Source organism: Castanea sativa, chromosome 6 (assembly GCF_040712315.1).
Source record: "Castanea sativa cultivar Marrone di Chiusa Pesio chromosome 6, ASM4071231v1".
Taxonomy (NCBI): domain Eukaryota; kingdom Viridiplantae; phylum Streptophyta; class Magnoliopsida; order Fagales; family Fagaceae; genus Castanea; species Castanea sativa.
This window is the reverse complement of record NC_134018.1, coordinates 40,693,422-40,718,204: the sequence shown is the minus strand read 5'-3', so window position 1 is coordinate 40,718,204 and position 24,783 is coordinate 40,693,422. Positions and strand designations below refer to the sequence as shown.

The window sequence follows — 24,783 nt, the reverse complement described above, 5'->3', positions numbered from 1 at the left end:
TACACAAATTGATAAATATAGACATATATAGGTAGGATATTCACAAAAAAATTGTCTTTAAAAACTACTTGATAGACTAACTATCATTTTGCTCACCCGAATTTATCCAATGAGCTTGCTATGCAATCTAACAAAATTGTTGATATGTTAACCTAAAAAAAGACAAAAGTAAAAAAAATAAAGACAAAGGTGTGGGGGTAAAAGCTCTTGAATAAACATTTGGGTTTTGGGTCTGATTGACTAGTATCAGTTTGTTTTGATCAGGGCTTCTAGGTCCACAAGTCAGTCTACAATGTAGAGGTCCGGGGAGTTGTCCGAGGAGGAATTTCTCCTCAGACAGGCCCAGCAATGACCCTGGGACTTGCTAAATGGGTTAGAGGCAGAATTCTAGAAGAACTGATGGGTAAGAGGGTGATCCAAGCACCCTTTAGAAGCAGGAACATGTGAGAAATATCTAAGGAAAAATTTGCTACCACCACATTAAAGGCCCTGCATCTACCTCCCTAGCCGCATTAATGGGGAAATGACCTCTGAACAGTAGAATTCAGCCTTCCTGCTATTATTTGAAGACTTCAAGAAGGTGGTGGATGGGACAAGTATCTAAGGGGAAGATTTGTATGACACGTGGATGAACCAGTGAAGAAGAATTATATAAAGAAACGAGAGAGGAAAGAGAGGGGGATTTGCACCTGCTACTGAGCTGAAAAAATAAGAACTAAGAATTGTAAACTTTGGCAGAGAAAGAGAATATTTATACAAATCGTTCTCGGCTTACGTCCGAGGAGGTCTCTTTGTCATACTTGTTTATCATTTGCATAGATTGTGGCACTCTAGCTTGTTAATTGAACTTCCAACATCCCAAACCTAGGTTTAAAATCCATACTCTACAAATTTCATTGTATAAGGCTCATTGGGCCTGAGCCCAATACTTGTTTTTAGGTCCGCGTACAATTGTGCACTTACAATTGGCGCCGTCTGTGGAAAATCTAGCGTTGAAGGAATTGGAATATCATGGCAGGCTTAGGTTCGCATCATGCAGAATCTCAAGGATCACATCCCGAAGATCTTTTTGAGCGTCTTGAACGCCGGAGGGATCGAGAGAGAAGTGTTCATACCGTATATCCTAGCGCGAGTCATATGCGTGGCGAAGGCAGTGCCACCTATGAGGATGATACCAAGGCCATGTAGAGGGAGATTGACCACCTCAAGAAGAAGCTGCGCCGTGTCAGACGAAGGCGGGCCTCACCTTCATCCAATCCTTCTTTAGGGGAATCCCGGGGAAGCAGTTACAGTTCAAGGTCTAGGACTCCCCCTAGCGAAACCTTCTCTTGCGAAGGGGATGACCTACCAAGTCGTAAGCATAGGAAGCTTCCCTCCAGGGGCTTGGGGAACGATGCTATGAGCCAAGCGTTACACCAACTCTTTAAATCGCCCTTCTCACGCAGGATTGAGAAGGGAAGGCTCCCTAAACGGTTCACCCAGCCCACCTGCACCATTTACAATGGTCGGACAAACCCGGTGGAACATGTGAGCCACTTTAATCAGAGGATGGCAGTGCATTCTCAGAACTAAACCTTGATGTGCAAAGTCTTTCCTTCTAGCCTGGGACCTGTTGCTATGAGATAGTTCAATGGACTAAAGTCGGGGTTTGTCGGTTCGTTCAGGGAACTTACTAGGGCATTCGCGTCTCGGTTCATTACATGCAGCAGAGTTCCTCGACCGTTGGTCTCGCTATTATCTATGGCCATGAAGGAGGGTGAGTCATTGGGAGCATACTCCGGCAGGTATTGGGAGATGTTCAATGAGATAGATGGAGATTTTGACGAGGTGGCGATTAATACTTTTAAAGTGGGCCTTCCCACTGATCATGATTTAAGGAAATCCCTGACCAAAAAGCCCATACGGAGTGTACGTCGCCTCATGGACCATATTGACGAGTACAAAAGGGTTGAGGAAGATCAACAGCAGGGTAAGGGTAAGGCGAAGGTTATCCCGCAAGAGAGAAGGGATTTCAGGTCGGACAGGTACCATAACAACAAGCCGAGGAGAGATTACTCTAGGCAATCTAGTCCAGCCACTCCTCAAGTAGTTAATACTGTATTCCGAGAACCAGTGCACCAACTGCTGGAGAAAGTCCGTAAGGAACCCTACTTCAAATGGCCCAGTAAAATGGCAAGGGACCCTACGAAACAGAATCAGAACCTTTTTTTCCAGTACCATCAGGATGTGGGTCATACTGCCGAGAACTGTCGGACCCTCTAGAACCATCTGGAACAGCTTGTTAGCGAGGGGAAGTTAAAGCAGCACCTGTACCAACCTAACGGGCAAGGCAGTCAGTCAGGTTTAAATAATTCGAAGAACAACTCATCTCGGCCGCCCTTGAGAACGATTAATGTCATCTTCGCTGCACCTGGCAGGACCGATTCCTGTCCTACTAGGGTGATGGCAGTGTCACACTCCCAGGCCGAGGAGTCAGGCTCGAAGCCGAAGAGGATTAGAGGGAGTGTGCCTATCTTGGGATTCTTTGATGAGGATAAAGTTGGGACCATTCAACCCCATGATGACGCCTTGGTGGTCACATTGAGGATAGGGAATTACAACGTCAAAAGGGTGATGATCGATCAAGGCAGTGGTGCAGATATTATGTACCTTAACTTATTCAAAGGGCTTAAGTTAAAATTTGAGGATCTCACTCCTTATGACTCACCATTGATAAGTTTTGAAGGGAAGGCTGTCATACCAAAGGGACAGATTCGATTTCCTGTACAGTCTGGCTCGGAAACGGTCGGGGTGGATTTATTGTAGTTGAAGCATATTCCCCATACACGGCCATCCTTGTCAGGCCTTGGCTGCACGCTTTGGATGCTACGGTCGGGCATCCTCGGATGAGCTTTTTAGATACTTTCCAGGGTTATCACCAAATACTATTGGCGTTGGGTGACCAGGAGAAGACTGCTTTCATAACTCCAACGGAGAATTACCACTATAAAGTGATGCCGTTCGGATTGAAAAATGTCGGGGCTACTTACCAAAGGATGATGACCAGAATGTTTGAATCGCAACTTGGAAAGACCATTGAGGTATATGTGGATGATATGGTAGTAAAGAGTAAAAGATCTGGATGACACCTTTCAAATACTTAGGAAGTACAAACTACGCCTCAACGCCTCAAAGTGTTCTTTTGGGGTGGGTTCTGGAAAGTTCCTAGGCTACATGGTGACTCATAGAGGAATAGAGGTGAATCCAGCACAGGTCAGAGCCATTCAGGGCTTACAACCACCTCGAAATCTAAAGGAAGCTCAGAAGTTGACCGGGATGACCGCTGCCCTCAGCAGATTTATTTCTCGGTCAGTTGACAGGTGCAGACCTTTTTTCCAACTGTTAAACAAATGGAAAGGATTCCGATGGTCCGAGGAGTGTGCTTTAGCTTTCCAGCAACTTAAGGAATATCTTTCCCGGCCACCCATTATGTCTTGGCCGGAGGTCGATGAAATCCTGTTTGCATACCTAGCCGTGGCCATCCATGCGGTCAGCCTGGTTCTTACAAGGGACGACGACGGGGTACAAAGACCGGTCTATTATGTCAGTAAATCCTTGAATGAAGCTGAGGTGCATTATTTGCCTTTGGAGAAAGAACTTCTAGCTATAGTCCATGCCACACGGAAGCTTCCTCACTATTTCCAGTCCCACACCATTGTGGTTTTGACCCAACTGCCTCTCAAGCCAGTGTTACGAAGTGCTGACTACTCGGGAAGGGTAGCTAAGTGGGGAACTATTTTGGGAGCTTTTGATATCAAATACATGCCACGCACCTCGGTGAAGGGCCAGGTTCTCGCGGATTTGGTGGCAGAGTTCGCCGAACCATCGTTAAAAGAAACTGCGAAGGAATCACACATGGATGAAAAATCAGTTGGTGTGATCACGGGTAAAGGACCACTGATTTGGAAAGTGTATGTTGATGGGGCAGCCAACCAGAGGGGGTTTGGTGTTGGACTTGTTTTGGTATCCCCTGAGGGAATTGTCTTTGAAAAATCATTGAGATCAGCGTTCTCGGCCACTAATAAGGAGGCCGAGTATGAAGCGGTCTTGGTTGGTACGAATATGGTACATAGAATGGGAGGAAAGGAAGTTCATATGTTCTCGTACTTTCAGTTAGTTGCGGGCCAAGTGACAGGGACCATGGAGGCCAGGGATCCAAGAATGCAAGAGTACCTGACCCAGGTCAACTATTTACAATCCGAGTTTGATTCCTTCGTCCTTTCGCACGTTTCTAGAAGTGGAAACATGCATGCGGACTCATTGGCTACTTTGGCGACATCCTCGGCTCAATGTTTGCCTAGAATTATCCTCATCGAAGACTTGCTAAAACCAACTCTGACCACTGCAAGTGCCGTCCGTATCCATCTGATAAGGCCTGGACCTAGTTGGATTGACCCTGTGATATCTTTTCTAAAAAGCGATATTCTTCCCGAGGACAAGTCTGAAGCAGATAAGATTTATCGAAAGGCGCCTCGTTTCTGGTTATCCGAGGATCAGAAATTATACAAACGCTCCTTCTCCAGACCAGACTTGCTATGTGTACATCCTAAGGCAACGGAGGCACTTTTGGAAGAATTGTATGAGGGAATTTGCTAAAGCCATACTGGGGGAAGGTCCTTAGCCCATAGGGCTCTGACTCAGGGATATTGGTGGCCCAATATGCAGAGGGAAGCTCAAGACTACGCAAGAAAGTGTGACCAATGCCAAAGGTTTGCTCCCAACATTCATCAGCTTGGGGGAGTCCTCAATCCTTTATCCAGTCCTTGGCCATTCGCTCAATGGGGACTGGATATAGTTGGGCCTTTTCCGAGGGTTGTGGGAAACAAAAGATGGCTATTCGTGGGAACCGACTACTTCACCAAATGGGTCCAAGCTGAGCCCTTATCAAATATTAGGGATATCGACTTCAAGAAGTTTATCTGGAAGAATATTATCACTAGATTTGGGGTACCTCACACACTTATTTCAAATAATGGCGTTCAATTTGATAGTAGAGCTTTCAGAAAATATCGTAGTGACATGGGCATCACAAATAGATACTCCACCCCAGCTTACCCTTAGGGAAATTGGCAGGCCGAGGCTGTTAATAAAGTCATAGTTAATGGACTTAAGAAGAGGCTGGATGACACGAAGGGTAGATGAGTAGAGGAGTTACCACACGTTTTATGGACGTATCGGACTACGCCACGTAGATTCACCGGAGAAACACCCTTCTCCATGACCTATGGGGCCAAGGCGGTGATACCTTTAGAATCTGGTTTTTCCACGTTAAAGACGAGTTCTTTTAGCCTGGAAAATAACGATGGTCTCCTGAAGAAAAGCCTGGATTTGGTTAAGGAGCGGCGAGAGGCCGCTATGGTCCAAATGGCTTATTATCAGCAGAAGCTTAAATGAGGGTATGATGCCCATGTGAAGCTAAGGCCACTAGCGCCTGGGGATCTGGTGTTGAGGAAAGTTGTGGGTACTGCCAAAAACCCAGCATGGGGAAAGCTAGCACCAAATTGGGAAGGACCCTATCGGATCATCTCTGTAGCTGGCATAGGATCATATCAATTAGCCGATCTAGATGAAAAAATTGTACAATGCCCCTGGAATGTAAACAACCTACGAAGGTATTATTATTAATAATAAGCACTTTTCTCGTTCGTTGTTCAAATTATTAATATGTACTTGGGTTTATCTCTCACAATTTCTAAGTGTCAAACAGAAACTTGGTCATGCATGGTCCTCAGACCACATGCCTTATGGAAATTGATGTCTTATCATGTGTTAAACAGAACCTTAGTTATGTCGGGTCCACAGACCTTCTACTTTAAGGAAATTAGCATTTCAAGTTACAATTTCTAGGTATCAAACAAAAACTTGGACATGCATGGTCCTCGGACCACATGCCTTGTGGAAATTTATGTCTTATCATGTGTTAAACAGAACCTTAGTTATGTCAGGTCCACAGACCTTCTACTTTGGGGAAATTAACATTTCAAGTTACAATTTCTAAGTATCAAACAGAAACTTGGACATGCATGGTCCTCGGACCACATGCCTTGTGGAAATTGATGTCTTATCATGTGTTAAACAGAACCTTAGTTATGTCGGGTCCACAAACCTTCTACTTTGGGGAAATTAACATTTCAAGTTACAATTTCTAAGTATTAAACAGAAACTTAGACATGCATGGTCCTCGGACCACATGCCTTGTGAAAATTGATGTCTTATCATGTGTTAAAGAGAACCTTAGTTATGTCGGGTCCACAGACCTTCTACTTTGGAAAAATTAACATTTCAGGTTACAATTTCTAAGTATCAAACAGAAACTTGGACATGCATGGTCCTCAGACCACATGCCTTGTGGAAATTGATGTCTTATCATGTGTTAAACAGAACTTTAGTTATGTCGGGTCCACAGACCTTCTACTTTGGAGAAATTAACATTTCAAGTTACAATTTCTAAGTATCAAACAGAAACTTAGACATGCATGGTCCTCGGACCACATGCCTTGTGGAAATTAATGTCTTATCATATGTGAAACAGAACCTTAGTTATGTCGGGTCCACAGACCTTCTACTTTGGGGAAATTAACATTTCAAGTTACAATTTCTAAGTATCAAACAGAAATTTAGACATGCATGGTCCTCGGACCACATGCCTTGTGAAAATTGATGTCTTATCATGTGTTAAACAGAACCTTAGTTATGTCGGGTCCACAGACCTTCTACTTTGGGGAAATTAACATTTCAAGTTACAATTTCTAAGTATTAGATAAAAACTTTGGACATGCATGGTCCTCGGACCACATGCCTTGTAAAAATTGACATCCTACTTGTTGTAGAAAGGAAGTTTGGTTATGTCGGATCCTTGAACCCTCAACTTTGAGAACATTAGCAAAAACCATATCACATTAGTGTTGAGGAGTTGATGAAACACTTGGATTGCTTTGTGCCCAAAATTAAATTCTAAGTTAAGTTTTTTATTGTATATTGCTGTGTCACATACGTTATGCTCTTGAGGCATGATTTGCAAAGTATAAGCTAAGTATGTGTACTTTTATTTAAAGTCATGACAAATGGAAATATTGCAAGTGAAGTTAATTGTTCCATTCATTCATTTTTGTGCTAATGAGTATTTTTATACTAAAAAAAAAAAAAATTGGAAGTCAAATGAAAATCAAACCAGACAATTTTTTCATTAATTTTTGTTAATGTACATTCAAAGTAAAAATTTAAAAATTTATTACATAACAAAAACAGAAGTCCTAACTAGCCTAGATCCTAAGCCTTAGAAGGGGGGCTCTGCTCGGAAGTGCTGGCAGCCTCTGTGCATTTTAGCTCTATTTCGAATGAGGACTGGGCTTGTTTTCCCTTATCTATTGCCACCAGTGGAGGGACATTGGGCTCGGCACTTTGGCTCGTAGTCTTCTCGACGCCATCACCCTGTTCCTTCTCTTTGTTGGAACTCTTAGGTTCTGTAGGAGTTGGAATGGGTTCTAGAATCATAGGAGGGAGCATGAAAGATGCTGTCTCAGGGGCAGGGGAGACAGGAGGAAGTTTTTCTATCACCTGGATGTCTAGGGGAAGCTAGATGTTTTCGGGCTTCCTCAGCTCAAAAGTTGAGGGAGTCCCTACCACATTTAAGGCTTCCTCCCACACCTGTTGGCAATATTCTCGGCACAGCCCGGCGAACTCCTCAGTTAATTGGTTTTCTATCGCCACCACCCCTTCCTTGTAAGCAATCTTCTTCGCGGCCTCCATGGAGTCCTTGAAGGTACGAGCCTCGTCCTTCATCCTAGCAAGCTCCTTCTTCAAGTCGGAGTTTTCCTGTTGGGTTTTGGATAAGTCTTCATCCTTTTGACGAAGAAGCTTGCGTTGCCCCTCCACCTGGGTCTTCATTGTCTTCAGGATGGCCTCGGCACCGTCCTTTTCCCTCTTCAGCTCCACCAGCTGTGTGGTTAACTTCTCATTCTGTGCAAGAGCTTAGCCTAAGGACTTCTCGGTCTCCTACCTAAGCTCCAGTTCAAGTCTAGCTTTCTTCCGAGAATCTTCCACCCACTTCTCGGCAACAAAGACTTCCTAGATGGCCTATGGTGAAATATCAAAATGGATGCACTATTAGTAACGCAAGTCTCAAGTACATAAGAATGTTTCTTATGATAAGGTGTAATGAAAGAATAAGGTGAGGATAAGACTTAGATACTCACCAGGGCCAAGTCCCTTTTTAGCGAAAGGAACAGATGCAGCTGGTTCATCTTGTCCAGGGCGTCCATGTCCTTGGGCAGAAGAAGGGGACGTTCCAAGGCGTCGGCCAGGTGGAGAGCGTGACCTTGTTGGAATGCCCTAATACTAAACTGGCAGGAGATTGGTGCCCCGTCCAGTTTCAGCTCGGGAGACTAGTTCGCCGGTGTACGGCATACCTCGGCGAGGTCCCTGTTCTCCCCGTTTTCCACTGAAGAGGCACGTCCCTTGCCTTTGCTAGGTTTTTGTTGTAGTTGTTGTTGTTTCAACTTCTTCTGCCTCTCCGCATCTGTCTCCTCGGCCTCAATCTTCCTCTTCTTCTTAGGCTCCGCAACAGGAGGCTTAGGATCGGAGGGAGGAGGGGGTGGGGGTAAGGACGGAGGGACTTGCGACCCACCTGTTCCCTTTTGAGAGACTCTCGCGCCCCTCTTATTTATCAGCTGTCGTAAAGCATCCACATCTTCTTCTTCGAAGCTAGAATCAGGCTATGCAATCACCAGACCTTGTTTGCCCAAAGTTTCGACAGGCGTGCGTTCCTCGTCCGAAAGGATAACGAGTTGCTCCTCTCAGGGTCTTTCAGCTTCCACGAGTTGAAATTGGTCTATCTCCTCGCCCAACGACTGTTGCGAGGACGCTTGATCTTCTCAAATGGTGGTTTTCTAGGAGTGTGCCAAGAGAGGAATCGCTGCAATAAAGCGAGTATACAGGATGATGGAAAGGTCGTCTGAGAGTTCGTGGTTGGAAAGGAAGCTAGGTCGTGCCACGTCTATTCTTCTACGTCGTTTATCTCCCGCAATGATCGTGTTGTCAATTTCTTAGAAGTCTACTGATATAGGGTCGTATCCTAGTATCAGGTGGGCAGCTCTCACTTGTAGGTCTTCACTCACGAAGACTTCGGAGCGAAGGACACAGTTCAGGTCGGCAACGTTGCAGAGGCTGAGACATGGGCATACGTGTTGTTTATCTGTGAGAAGAAACATCTGAGAAGAAACATCTGAGAAGAAGAACATGGTCAGACTAGTGATAAACATCAAGACAAAAAGCAATAATGTGCAATAAAGATTAAAAACGGTAAAGGCAACGGGACTGAATCATGGGTTAGGAGATCTAACTCCTAAGGAGTCACACCTGGCTCTCCACATTCAACTGGGCAGTGAGGACCGTCAAACCAGTTCCCTGAGGCGATGAGATAGTCGTCTTTCATGCCTTTGTTGGATTTGGGAAGACAGGAAATCAGCCTAACAATGCTAAACTTGGATTTAATGTAATATCCTACATTTTTAAATTTATGGCACTCGTACATATAGACAACATCGTGCCATGTGAGGTTCAGACCCATTTGCTCGTTCAGAGCATCGACACAACCTAAGACTCTAAACATGTTTGGTGTGCATTGGTCTAGGCATAACCTATGGTTGCGAAGGTATTCACTAGTCACGTTTTTCATGGGGAGAGTCATCCCACCTTCTATAAAGGTGATCATGGGAATGAGGACTTCTCCCTCTCTTCTAGCATTACATACGGCTTCTACTGGGCAATATCTTAGACCTACGTCATCAGGAATCTGGTATTTGGCCCTAAAACCCTTTATATCGGCGTCAGTAACAACTAGACACTTAAATCTACCTATTTGGTGGGAACTAAAATGAAAGTTTAAGGAAGGAAAGGGGTTTAAATGGTGGCCGAGGACAGAAGCCGAGAAAGAATGAATAAAGGAAAGTGAAAACTTACAAGAGTTGGCTATGCGATTCTTCACAAACTTCTGGAGAGAAAAGGTAATGATTGACACTTAGATGCGATTGATTTCTGAAAGAATGAATGAAGGTACGGGTTCCCAGGCGTTTTGACGTGCGGGAGGCGGCCTCGAAATTAAAATTCTCCCGCTTAAATTTTCAGAGCCAATCTGGGTCGTTGGATGCGCATCCCACCGTTGAACGTGGGGAACAGAATGTAACTTGCGGTCATAAATGCGCGCATTCCGGGTTTCGAAGTGTCAGAGGCGTTTTCAGGGAACGAAAGGACCCATACACATGTGGCGATTTACGAAGTGTGTGGAAGGTATGCTGCTTGGTTCAAAACTGTATTTCTCTCCTCGAATGAGAGGGTAAAAATGAAGTTTTGAGGGGCTATTATGGGGGGTAAAAGCTTTTGAATAAACGTTTGGGTTTTGGGCCTGATTTACTGGTACCAGTTTGTTTTGATCAGGGCCTCTAGGCCCATAAGTTAGTCTACACTGTAGAGGTCCAAGGAGTTGTCCGAGGAGGAATTTCTCCTCGGACAGGCCTAGCAATGACCCTAAGACTTGCTAAATGGGTTAGAGGTAGAATTCTGGAAGAACTGATGGGTAAGAGGGTGATCCAAGCACCCTTTAGAAGCAAGAACATGTGAGAAATATCTAAGGAAAAAGCTGCTACTACCACATTAAAGGCCCTGCATCTACCTCCCTGGCTACATTAATGGGGAAATGACCTCTGAACAATAGAATTCAGCATTCCTGCTATTATTTGAAGACTTCAAGAAGGTGGTGGATAGGACAAGCATCTAAGGGAAAGATTTGTATGACACGTGGATGAACCAGTGAAGAAGAAGAAGTATTTAAAGAAACGAGAGATGAAAGAGAGAGGGATCTGCACCTGCTGCTGAGCTGAAAAAATAAGAACTAAGAATTGTAAATTTTGGCAGGGAAAGAGAATATTTATACAAATCGTTCCCAGCTTACATCCGAGGAGGTCTCTTTGTCATACTTGTTTATCATTTGCATAGATTGTGGCACTCTAGCCTGTTAATTGAACTTCCAACATCCCAAACCTAGGTTTCAAATCCATACTCTACAAATTTCATTGTATAAGGCTCATTAGGCTTGAGCCCAATACTTGTTTTTGGGTCCGGGTACAATTGTGCACTTACAAAAGGCTTTTATGTAAGAAAACAACAGACATGAAGAAGAAAATGAATAGGAGGAAGAGAGAGTACCACTTAGAACATATACACTAAAATAATTATTCAAGCCTGATAACAAAAAATAAAAAACAAAAACAAAAATATGTCATTCCCACTCTTTGAAAAAGATTTGTTAATTAGAGAAAATATTAAGCACTCATCAAATTGACCAAATAAAAAAAAAAGATAAGATAAGATAATGATATGTAAAGGAAGATGATAACAAAACAGGAAACCAAATATAAACCAAATACATGAAAGCAAATATTAAATGGCAACTTATAAAAGCAAATGTAATTTGTTGTAATACAGAGAACCCAACACGCATGAGGCATCCAAATAGAGGTCATCAAAGATACTTACATTTTTGCCGTTGACTACACTTCAAGTCCAAAGTCCAAACAGTCTCTTGGAGTTGGAGAACACAAAGCACATGAAAATCTAGAAGATCCACACCCCAGTGACAATGTGCACGTTTTTTGAAGTTTTGATTTTAAATGTATATCTGAAAGAGAGGAATATGTGAACGAATTAAATGTGAGAAATTAAAGATGAGGTTAGAATAGAAGGGTTGTTTTACTTTTACAATATTACGCAAATATTTGATTTGTTTTTGGAATATAAGAATTTTTTTTTTTTTTTTTGAATGTTGAGGTGAACTTCTGAATATATGCTTATTCATTGGAATGCATTCTAGATAATGCTATTTATGATTACCGATAAGAGTAGGTAATAGAGAATTTTGAATCGTAATAACTGTTTCATATATTCTATGTTTAGAAAAAAACCAAAGTAGAAAATGCCAATGTACATTAACATACAGTACTTATCGTTGAGCAGGAGCAAATTTGAGCAGAGTAAACAGAAAAAAAAAAAAAAAATGATGATAATGGTAGAATGAAGATTAACATAGAATTGAGGGTACTAGGAGAAATGAGGAAGAAATAATCTGAGTTTAAAAACCAACGTGAGTGTATTGGAAGTGTGGTGATTGTGGTCCTATTTTGTAGAGAATGTTTTACATAGGAGTTATAAAGAAGCATTTTTATTAAGTTTTGCCCAAACTTAAACGTAAATTGTAGAAGTATTTTGGAACCAAGAAAATGTCAATTTCAAACAGAGGAAACCCTTTAAATAATAATAATAATAATAATAAAACACTGAAAAGCAAAGAGAGACACAAACAAGCAACCCAAATTTAAGATTTTAGCATTTGCTCATTTTCCCAAATATCCATGCAAATATTCTAAAAGGATTAAACTTACTAGAAACGAAAGATACTGACCAGATAGGATTGTTCTCTTAACTCTTCAAATTAGCAGTAACAGGTTGTCAACGTCATCGCCTCTTGAAATCATGATAGGTAAATAAGCATCCATAATGAGAAGATTTTTTGCAAAAACAGAACTTATCTGCAAAAAGAATCGCAAGCTCGAATGATATCAATCGCAACTAATCAACTAATTCAGCAAATTTAGCTATCCTACAAATTGCACTCCAAAGCCTCACATTTGAGAACCAAAAAAAAAAAGGCATAAATAAAATCAATGCCCATTACACATTAAAAATTACACACACAATCTCTTGATTAATCTAAGATAGATTACCACTATTTTATATAATTTTGAGAAACATTTAGCCCAAAATATCACATAAAAATCTGAACTACAACCAAGAAAAAAGAGAATTAAAATTATGGTAACAAAAATCTTTTACAATACAACAGTACCAAGAGCAAGTATAAAAATAACACTACTTCATTACCAAAATGCCAAAAGTTTAGGGCATTGCACCACCCCCATCAAAGATACCAAGTTGTAATCAGCTCATCAACCCTTTTTTCAGCTAAGAATAGTAATCAAATAGTGCTAATAAAAAAATTGCAACCAAACAAACTATAATAGAAAAATATTGGAGATGGTCCGATGCATTAAAAAAAAAAAAGTAATTCTGAAGCATTTTTCTAAGTTTAAGGGTTTATTTGGATACCGCTTATTTTGCAGAAACTGAAAATTTATTGCTGAAAGTAGTGTAGATAAAGGTAAAAGTTAGTTGAAATAGAATATTGAGGTCCATTAATAGTACCAAAAAGTGTAGTGGGCTCATGAATAGTAGCAAAAATAAGCTGAATAGCAAAATAATTTATAATTTTCATTGCTTCCCAATCTCACACTAAGACTAATACTTGGCAATATCCTCCAAGGCAACCTTTGGGGACGGTGTCACGATTTTAAGATCTCAACGTTTGTCTCTACTACTCTACCATATCAACAGCAAGACAAAGATCCAAAATTAAATATTCATGTCAGATTAGAATTAAAATTTAGGAAAGACTAAATAGATAAATATTATACTTTCACCTTCCCTGGTGAAAGAGGCTTCATCATAGTTATGAAGTTTTACTCTATTCCAGTTATATAAGAAATTCAAGATAACAACCAAGAAAGCTCATGCAAGAAGTAGCCAAAGTAGACATTTTGAATAGGCTTTCTTTTTTCTTTTCTTTTTTTATTTGTGTTTTCAGTAAACAAAGGATGTATTTGCGGAGTACCTACCATGCTTATATGGTGTGCTGAGAATCTTGAAGCCAATAATTGGGTGATGCTAGACTGTGTTTAGAGCTTCTTTCACTAGGTTTGAAGAGAGATGGAGGCAAATAAGCGAATTAAAGGATTTCCTGCAAGAATCGCTACACCAGTTTATTTCATACTTGGACATAAGAAGAAACGATTAATTTACAAGGCATGCAAATAGTAGGAACCTAAAACAAAGTATCAATAGGAATGTGAATTGGAAAATAAGGTGTTTTGAAGAAGAATTCTTTCTAATTACATAAATAACTAGTCGTTATATGCATGGGAACCTACATTTTTGTGAGATAAACTAAAATAATTTTATAAAATCTTAAATTGATTAAGAAATTACACCATTACATGATTTGCTCTTGTATGACTTCAATTTATGTTATAATTTGATGAACAAGTCATTGCTTGAACGTACAATGGTTTACAAAAAATTTGTCAAACTATTTCAAATATTGCAAAAACATAACTCAAAAATTCAGATATTAAAACTTTTAAAAAACCAAAAAATATTAAAGAATAAAATGATTCATTGCTTAGAAATTATTGAAACAAAACAAAATATATACGACTAAATAATAGAGATATATAAAAGAAAGATGGATTCCATTCAAAAAAATAATTTCAATTATTGCAAGGTTTTTTATCTTATAAAAAATGGCTAAAAAGAGTTTGGTAGTTTATGTACGAAAATTATTTTTTTAAGAAGTTACAGTAGAATTCTTCTATTATCCAAAGAAGTTAAACTTTATCAATAGTTGATATTTTTATATTTATCCAAATAAAGCCACGCTTAGGATAATCTTAATATAGGATTTATTCAAGTTTTTTATTTTTTTTATAATCGTTTGAGTTTGAGTTTGAGTTTAAGTTAGACTTGTTAGAGAGATAGAGTTTTACTCCTTGTTAAGTTTAGACTAAACAAATTTTTTTTTTTAAATAATAATGATGAGTTTGAGTTTAAGTTGGACTTGTTAGAGAGATAAAGTTTCAATCCTTGTTAAATTTGGAATAAAAAAAAATAATTTTATTTTAAAAAATGATGTGTTTGAGTTTAAGTTGGACTTGTTAGAGAGATAGAGTTTCACTCTTTGTTATGTTTAGACTAAACAAAAATAATTTTTTTTAAATAAAATATAATTTTATTTAAATATTGTGCTGACATGAAAAATTGTGGGAACTTCAAAGGTTTCGGTTATATATATATATATATATATATATATATATATATATATATATATATAATTTTATTTAAATATTGTGCTGACATGGAAAATTGTGGGAGTTTCAGAGGTTTCGGTTATATTTATATATATAGATTACCCTCTTCTTAGTGGAAAATTGTATGAGCTCCAAAGTTTGTGTCAAACATATTCTAAAGTCAACAAAATGTAAGAGACTTCGGTTTAAGTTTCGAAATTTTCTTTTTCTCTTTCTTGAGTTAGGCAGACAACATTGTTCAAAGGTTTTGGTTTTTTTTATTTATTAAAGATTTTATAATTTAAAAATAAATAATTAAATAACAAATTTATTAATTAGAGAAGTTGGGATGACCAAAACAACTCATTTTATGGGAGGTTAACGAACCACTTTAATGGAGGACTAACAAATGCCTTAATTGAACAATTTTGAAACTTAGATGATTGAATTGAAATGAACTAAAGTTAGAATGGCATAAATAAATTTCGGTAAAAATTTGAGAGTGAGTTTTGCATTTTAACCAATATTTTATTACTAACATAGTTTTAAAATGTCACACATATTTAAATTAGATCATGAAAATTAAAGCTCGAGTATAAAAACGTTGCTCAAATCTCCTTTCTCCCATTATAATCATCAATTTAAAAAAAGAATCATGGAAATTGGAAGCATGGTTTGAATTTAATAGTCATATCATTAATAGGAAATAAAGCAAACTACCTCTCAAAAAAAATGGAGAAAAGAAGAAAAGTACAATGTAGGCTTCGTTTGTTTAGGCAGAAATTAATGGCCATATTGTTTGTTTTTTTTTTTTTTTAAATCAAAACCTCTTCTCTTTTTTATTAGTATATATATGTATGAAAAATGAGAAAATGTGAGAAAGTAGTAAGCGATATGTTTTCCTTAAAATTTATCAAAAATGCAACCAAACACTAAAAATATGAAATTTGAATATGTTTTCTTAAGCATTGTCAAGAATATTACAAATACTTAAAAATATATTCTTTTCCTAACCTAAAAATAGTTTCTATAAAAAAAAAAAAAGAATGGATTTACGCAATATAGTTAGTGTGGAGGATGAGCTCCCTTAGAAGGTACTATTCGCTTTGGGTTAACACATGATGGTACACCTTCGATCACTTAGGCTCAGCTCTTATAAGTCGAAGGTGAGAGGCGTAGTTCTCCGATGTGAGACAAAACCATGAGGGTCACACCTGAACCCAAAGTGGACAATACCTTCCACTGTTAGAATTAAAATATTTAATATTTAAATTCTATAAATCAAATATATAATTACTTTAAACTTAAAAAAATATAATTTTTCACAACAAATCATAGGTGGTTAAATGTTATTGGTTATAATTTGAACCTATTACTGAAATTTCTTTTCTCCTCCATCAATAACAGCCTATAACAATTTATCACATAAAATTTGTTGTGAAAATGTTGTATATGTATTTCGTAATTTATATTTTAGACTTTTAAGGTATGTTTGGTTGAGGTGAAAACATGGAGGATGAAAAATAGGGAGAGGAAAATAGGGTGAAAAATAGCATTTTCTACCGTTTTGTTCAGGAGAGAAAACAAGAGAGACAGAAAATAGGAAGGAAAATAATCTCTCTAGGCCAACATTTTTTGTCCTCCCAAATTGGAATGAAAACAGGGAGGAAAAAATGTTGAATGATATAATTTACACAAATACTTTCACTTTATTGCACTCACCTACCTTTCTCACTTTTTCACTATTTCTTATATATTATATAATAAGAACATAATAGTCAATTTATATAGACTACATTTTCCATCATCTCATTTTTCTCTCCGACTAAACAAAAAAATTTTTCACCCTCTCACTTTTCCACTTCTCAAACCAAACACACATGAGAAAAACTAAATCTTTTTTATCTTCTTACTTTTTCACTTCTCCAACTAAACCAACCCTTAGTTTTATTTATTTATTTTTTTTTTTTGTCTTTAAACTATGAATATATAAACGTCTCAGAATTTTCCCGCGACTTTGAGCGCTCCAAGGTATATTAATTTATTACTATTTAATTGCGGGAGATGTTATAATATGATCTTGGCATTTATACACGCTTCCTAGATTCTTGCGAACCTGGTAACAGTCTTTGTCAGTGCCCATTTCCAACAGTCCCAAACCCAAAACCAATCGAAACACGAGCACTCAACTGTAACCTACTTTTTGAGAATAAAAATCCTAAATAGTTAAACCATATCTCTTGCTTTACAGCTTAATCTCTCTCTCCCTCTGTCCTAACACTTCCAATTCCATAGTACTATAACAAACAAAAACTGTTTCCTCTCTCTCCCTCTCTCTCTCTCCCTCTAATAACTAAAGAAAAAGTGAAGGTTGATACATGGCTGTCTACAAACCTGAAGATGAGTATGACTACCTGTTCAAACTGGTTTTGATTGGTGATTCTGGTGTGGGAAAATCCAATTTGCTCTCGAGGTTCACGAGGAACGAGTTTAATTTGGAGTCCAAGTCTACTATTGGGGTAGAGTTTGCTACCAAGAGTTTGAATATTGATGGCAAGGTCATCAAGGCTCAGATTTGGGACACTGCTGGCCAAGAAAGGTGTGCCCTTTTTCCATTTTCTTTTTTTCTAATCTAAAATTATGGGATTCTGTCATGTGGGTTTTGATTATATTATCAGGGAATTCATGGGTTTGTGAGTATTCCTAGGAAATTTTGATACTTGTGTCTTGGGGTTTGATACTTGTGTCTTGGGGTTTGATATTTCTGTCTGAAACTTTATTTTGTTTGGTGGGGCCAAGAAAGCTGATTGTTTCTGTTAGGTTAGTTTTTTCGGGGTTTGTTTAATTGGGTTTTATGTGTCAAATATCATGGGCTTCGAGGTTAAGAAGGCTTTTGATTCTTTCCTGTCAGAATTTTCTGATTATATGACATAGGTTTTGCCTTCTATGTGCAATACAATACCATAGGTTTTGAGGCCCAGAAATTACTTTCTTACCATATAAATGCTTTGCCCCACAAGGGATGCCTTAGCCATAACTGGAATAAATGTATGTAAACCCGGAAGTCTCTGGTTTGACTCTTAGTTGAGGCATTTCGCTATTTACCTAATGCCTAATCAATGGGGGTGTGTAGGCACTAGGCATCCGGGGTTTGCCCCTCAGGATGGTCCCACTTGCGCATAACTTGAGGCGTTCCTTGTATAATAAAATAAAGCTTGTATGTTATGGGTTTGATGTGGTTATGTGGAATCTGAAGGGCTTTTGAAGAAAGGGTTGTTTCTCAAAAACGAAAAAAGGGAAAAAGAAAAAGTCTTACTAATATGATGTGGGTTATGGTATTTGGTTTAGAATTTCATTGGTTTGATATGGATCTTGTATTTCGGTATATAATATCACGCATATGTGAGGCATTTCATGCTATGCTGGATGCTATTCTGTTCTATGTCATTCTTTAGTCGTCTTCGTGATTTTGACCATTATGGACATTTTTTCAAAGATTTATTTGGTGTGAACCTTTATGTACTGTTTGGGGAAGCTTAAGTTCTTATGTGGAATAGTAGAACTTGATGTTTGATTGGCTTATATGTAGGCATGGCTTTCTTCTGGTTAGCATTCATCTCATGCAGATGCAAAGCAGTATAATAAATAGTGTTCTGTTCTTCTGTTTGTCTGATATAAATTAGTTCTCCTCGACTTACAGTGGGAGCTACTTTTTTCTCCTCTTTGGATTGAACTTATAGTCTCTGAACTATTAAGAAATGAATGAGATTGCATCCAATTTTTTATTTTATTTTTGATAAGTAGAGATAGCATCTAACTTTCTCCTATCATTTTTAATATTATCTCATTCCCTTTCATGTTATTAAGTTTCAATTTACCTCTTCCATAAAGAAAGATTTAAGCTCTTCCTGGACTTTATTTTTACAAGTTCTGTTATATGGTTAAGGTTCTTGTGTGAATGGTTGCTATGCCAATGAGCTCTAGCTTAAATGGCACCTTCTTCCCTTATGGTAGCAAGGTTGATGGTGAGATAGGGGGTTCAGGACCTCTGGTTTGTATGTAATCACCAATAATAATAAAATAAAAAAAGTATGGTTCCTAGCGTGCTGGGCCTACTGGCTCTAAAATTTTGGAATGAGAGGCCAAACATATAGATTGCATATTATAAAGAAATAGACAGAGTGATTTTAAATACACTCGGCAGGACCGTCCTAAAGTAGTTGTCACTATTGCAATTGAATGACTGGATTATTAGGTGCAACTGAGTCTGTTTAGCATGTATGAGTCCAGTTATCTAATCTTTTAATGTTTACTTGTGAAATTCAAGCTTGAGGAACTTAGTGTGATACCGATGATTATCTGGATTGGTATTGGTTGGAATGTGTGGGTTGCATGACCATATGTTGAATCCCACATCAAGTGTGTACTAGGCTATATAAGTGTTTACGAGGAGCTCTGATTATAACTTGAGTAGTACTTTTGGGGTATGGTGTAGATGGGGCCAACACTTGCCTTAGGTCATGACACTTACTTTTAGGTTATTCTTAATTTTTGTTGCTTCTTTTTTGGAGGAATTTGGACAGGACGCCCTTCTGTCTTTTCTGCCTGTATGGAATTGATAGTAAGCTGTTCAAAAAAATGAAAGTATAAGAGGTATTATTTTGTTAACTCTGAATTAGGCATCAGAAATAGAGGTGGGGAACTTTTGTCGACTAATGATTTCTCTCTTTCTGGAACACCCTCCCATAAAGTTCAAATGTAGTGTGTTGTTAGGTTTTTAACTTTGCTTGATCCTTGTAGGAGCAGTTGTACAACTTGAGGTTTGGAGGCCAGTGCATGTTTATTATTAATTGAGCTGAAGCTACAAAATATTATGAACTGGATTTTTATCAAGTGTTTAAACAGAAATTTAGTCAGATTTGAGGTAAATAGCATCCTAGAGCCCTTTTTAAAATTTTTTTTTATAAATGACTAACCTCCTAGAACGTGAGAGAGAGAAGAGAGGAATTTGGGTTCATTCTTCTTGCCTTCATTGATTCATTCCTTTCCTTAAATAATCATACATGCAGGTAATACATCAGGTAATTTCAAATACAACTGATAACAAAATACAAACAAATTACAACGAATTAGATAAATCTAACCCAATCCTATCATTTCTAAAGATTAGGAATCTTTATTGATAACTTCTACTAGACTAAGGAACTCTGTCACTTTCCTCTTCCAGCATTTAATTTTCATCTTTATCTCTTACTGCTACTTGCTACACCTGCCGACCTGATTTCACCCATCAAAAATTGAGGATCCACTTAGGTTCCAAAATTACAATTGACAAATAAAAATTACAATGGACTCCAAATTAAATAAAACCAAATTGAAATAGAGATGCCTTTTGTGCCTGCATCATCTTCCCCTGTTTGGAGAAAACATGAACCTGAGTTTTGAAGTGTAGAAGGATAAGAATTCTGGTGTTGGATTCATGCTTCAATTCTGGAATCACTCTTGGGTACATTAAGAACAGAAAAGTCTTGAGTTCAACATCATTAAACTTATCGGAAGTTACAAAATCAATGTGTGGAATGAATGATGGAATTGAACCGGTCTTTTCTTAAGCCATAGGAAGCACCATTATATCAATCTTTATTTTCTACTTCAGTAGGCTTTTTATCAGTAGCACATTCATCAAACTCAAAATTTCACATCATATGCACTCTCTCATGTATTACTCTCATGTAGAATCTTCTTTGATTGCTTAGGCTCAACAGTAGGTTCTTTTTATTAAATTAATTTCAAAGTAAACACTTGGTTGAAATTGGCAATTCTATTTTAGCATGAAATTTTGGTGGCTCAACAATGTTGGCTCTCATGTGTGGGAGAAATTATAAAGTCCTCATGGTGGACAAGTGACGTGGTCCACCTTTCCAGTAAGAGACTCCCACCTGTTTAAAACTGTGGAGTTTTAAATAAAAACTAAATACTGACTCAGCAATTTTAAACAAGTGGAAGTCTTTTACTGGAATGGTAGACAAATGACGTGGTCCACTATGAGTACTGTATAATTTCTCCATGTGTGGAGTGTTGCCTTCAAGGTTGTTGGTATTTCTTTATATGAACTTCATCAGTGACTCAAGTCGGGTTTTCACTTGTTTGAGCTCTACAGACAAGTCTTGAATGGCGCACACTAGATTCTTTAAGGCTTGCTTCTTAGCAGAGTGCACCAGAATGGGCTTTCTGGTGGTGGAAAACATGATGAAGACAATAGATTTGGATTTTGCATTGGTAGTCGTGAGGTTCTGCACGGTGGCTAGCCGACTCCACCAATCCCCACGTGCCGCCACTGTTCAATCCTTGCTACTTTCATTCTCATCATCCACTGGACACCTCCATCCTGCAGGCTGCTGCTGCTTGGTTAGAGGGCTATTGTGAAAACCTGTTGGACTACACAGACCCATCAGAGTCGAGACACTTTGCTTTGGTGATCGCTTATAAAAATAAAAATAAAAATAAACCAATTTTTAGGAAGTGAAGTCCTGAGTTTATTAACTTTGTGTAATTGCACTATTCATTTGAGCTAATAGGCAAAACACATTCCTATTTTGATTTTTTAAACTTTTTTCTATTCTTGTTATGAATCTTGTTATTACAGGTTATTATACACTGTTTGAAAAATGTGCACTTTACTTTAATCAAGCGTGTGCTTGCACTTTGTACATAGGCTCCAGGACGCATGTGTGCTTGACGCTTTTAACAATAATGGTATTGATTGATCCATAATCAATTTTCATTAGTTAGAGACCTACTGAGGGATGCTGCCACCCAGTTACTTCTTAAAATAAATGTATCACCTAGTTATGTCGTAAAGTCTGTTTGCAAAAGCCTTAAGCTTTTATTTGAAAATGGCCTTCAACTTGATCAGTTTGGGAGAACATTTTTTACAAATTTGAGATTTCTAGGATTTGGAATGGTAGAAGGATTTAGGCTTGTGGATTTGATTCAATTGTGAGACTAGTTGTAAAGTTTGATATTGCATAAAACTAATAAAAATGAAGGAAACAAGGAAACACCAAAATGGCATTTTAATGTTTAATAAAGTATGAGCAATCCCATAATCGCAATATGCTGTATTATTTACTCCTTCTAGGGTAGCTTTCTTTGTTTGGAAAGCTGTGAATTACAAGTGCTTGGCAGTTGATGATTTACTTACTAGGAAGTAGGTACTACATTGCACGGTGAATTCCATGTTAGCTGGTAATCTTACTCTTCAATGTTTGGCATTTCTTTAGTTTTCCATTGGTTGGGGAAATTGATACCTGGTAATCACATGTCAAATGCAGCTCCACATGAGAGCTATGGATAAGCCAAGCTCAATATGCTACTGGAAGTATGACTGTAGTTATCACTGTATATGATGCTTCAATTCTTTTATTGTTGTTTTGAATACAAAATGGCTCTTTTAGGTGTAACTTCATATCAACATAGATTTCTTTGTGGTAGTTAGATGCATTGACTAACAATGATATGTTATACTAAAGTCCCATGAGCGAAAGAGTTTTAGCCACTTTCATTTTCAGTATAGCTTACCATGGTGGGGGTATGCCACAAATGTTCAATGGACAAACCAATATCGCAATGGTTGGTTTTTATGGCCCAGTAGTCATTATTATATTTCACAAATCCTCATTATATGAGAGCATATGATGATACAAGTTTTCTCATACCGTCAGTCATGTTCTTTACCACTTCCACTAATCTTCTTTCACTCCTTTTCCCTTATTATCATGTAGAGAGTCTGTTGGCGATTTCTATATTTGTCAATTTAAGCATTCCATTCGTGAGTACATTAACTGCTTGATGATTTGTTGGTATCTTCTTTTTACTTGATCAATGATTAAAGTGCTGCGCAAATATATTGTTACAATTGCAAATCGATATTCAAACTTCTCAAAAGGCCGAGGTTTATTTACAGCCATATTTCATATATTGTTAGTTTGATTCCCCTTTCTATTCTTGTAAGTTTTTTTTTTTTTTTTTTGAGAAACTCTTTTAAGTATTATGCCATTAGAGATTTTAGCTCGATTGATTCCCCTTTTTATTTTGCAGGTACCGTGCTATTACTAGTGCATACTACCGAGGAGCTGTTGGTGCATTGCTGGTGTATGATGTCACTCGGCACACAACATATGAGAATGTTGCAAGGTGGTTGAAGGAGTTGAGGGAGCACACAGACCCCAACATTGTAGTCATGCTGATTGGCAACAAGTCAGATCTTCGACACCTTGTGGCCGTTCCAACAGAGTACGGAAAATCATTTGCAGAGAGAGAGTCCCTCTATTTCATGGAAACTTCTGCATTGGAAGCAACCAATGTGGAAAATGCTTTTACTGAAGTTCTCACCCAGATATACCGGATCGTGAGCAAGAGGGCAGTCGATGCAGGTGATAGTGGAAGTTCTTCCTCTCTTCCATCAAAAGGACAAACAATAAATGTCAAAGATGAGTCCTCAGTTCTGAAGAGAATTGGGTGCTGCTCAAGCTAGGGTTTATGGTTTTACAGCATATTTTTATTTCTCTGTAAAGTGATTAACATAATCTCGCTGTAAAATAAAAGCTAGTCTGTCATACATTGTTTGGAAAATTGCCAAAAGGGCAAGATGCATGAACTGATATCCATACAGCCACAGGACAGGTTAACTGAATATGTTATATGACATAGATCTTTGTTTGCTGAAGGTTGTAATAACTGGGTTTCTTTGTTTGTAACAATATTGTGGCAAGCAAGCTACGTACAGGACAGGTCAACTGAATATTTTGTGTAATTGATCTTTCTTTGCCGAAGGTTGTAATTACCAAGCTTTCTAATTAGCTTGTAACGATTGTTTGTTAAACTTTTTACTTTATGAACATTCAAAATTCAAAATCTTGAACTGCCCTAGTAGGTAGGATGGTACCTCCTAACATATTGGGTCTAGACGTGGGGTTAGTAGCAAAATTATTTCTAACCATCTCAATAAAAAATAGAAATCGAAATCTTGAATGATTTTTTTTTAATCTAGCAAGTTGAGTCAAATGGTATCTTCTCATTAGACATGGCAAAACGGGTTAGAATTTTCTGACTTAACCCGATTGACCCGCAACCAGATTAATTCGTTTAAAAATGACCTGTTTTGACCCACAACCCGATTGACTTGCAAACTCAATTGACCCGACCCAAACTCGACCTGACCCGCCCATTTTACCACGTCTACCAACGTTGAGTAGATTGAGATTAAGGCGTAATTCTTATAAAATATTTACTTATTCTTTTTTACTTAATATGTTATGTACTCTATTATAATTTGTCATTCTTTACTTGCCATCTTCATTTTCGCTTCCTACTTTATACAGATCGAAGATTATACCAAGATTAGCTTCTAGAAAACTGGAACAAGAGTTGCGCTAAATTTGGATATCAATTGTTCAGTGGTAATTAGTAAGTGGTAACAGTATCACCGGTGAGAATCTAATCACAGTTAAGGAACTCAAACAATTGATAGATTGCATCTATTTAAAAAAAAAATTTGTTTGAAAAATACGAGTCAACCCGACTCAACCCGCGACCCAGTTGACACATTTAAAAATACCCATTTTGACCCACAACCTGATTGACCCACAAACCCGATTAACCCGACACGTAACCGACCCGACCCGCTCGTTTTGCCATGTCTACTTCTCATGCCTTCAATGTAACGATGGAAGTGGGGGTCTCAGTTTGAGACCCCAAGAGAAGTGGTGAGATATTTATATAGTATTTCTAA

General features: G+C 38.2%; 1 protein-coding gene across 1 annotated transcript; it reads left to right on the top strand.

Moving 5' to 3' along the window:
* The first annotated feature begins 17,228 nt into the window (after nucleotides 1-17,228).
* Nucleotides 17,229-23,906, top strand: LOC142640850 (ras-related protein Rab11D). The gene is made up of 2 exons (XM_075815148.1): nucleotides 17,229-17,589; nucleotides 23,091-23,906. The coding sequence occupies exons 1-2, from the start codon at nucleotides 17,369-17,371 to the stop codon at nucleotides 23,524-23,526; spliced, it is 657 nt and encodes a 218-aa protein (XP_075671263.1). The 5' UTR covers nucleotides 17,229-17,368; the 3' UTR covers nucleotides 23,527-23,906.
* The last annotated feature ends 877 nt before the right edge of the window (nucleotides 23,907-24,783 follow it).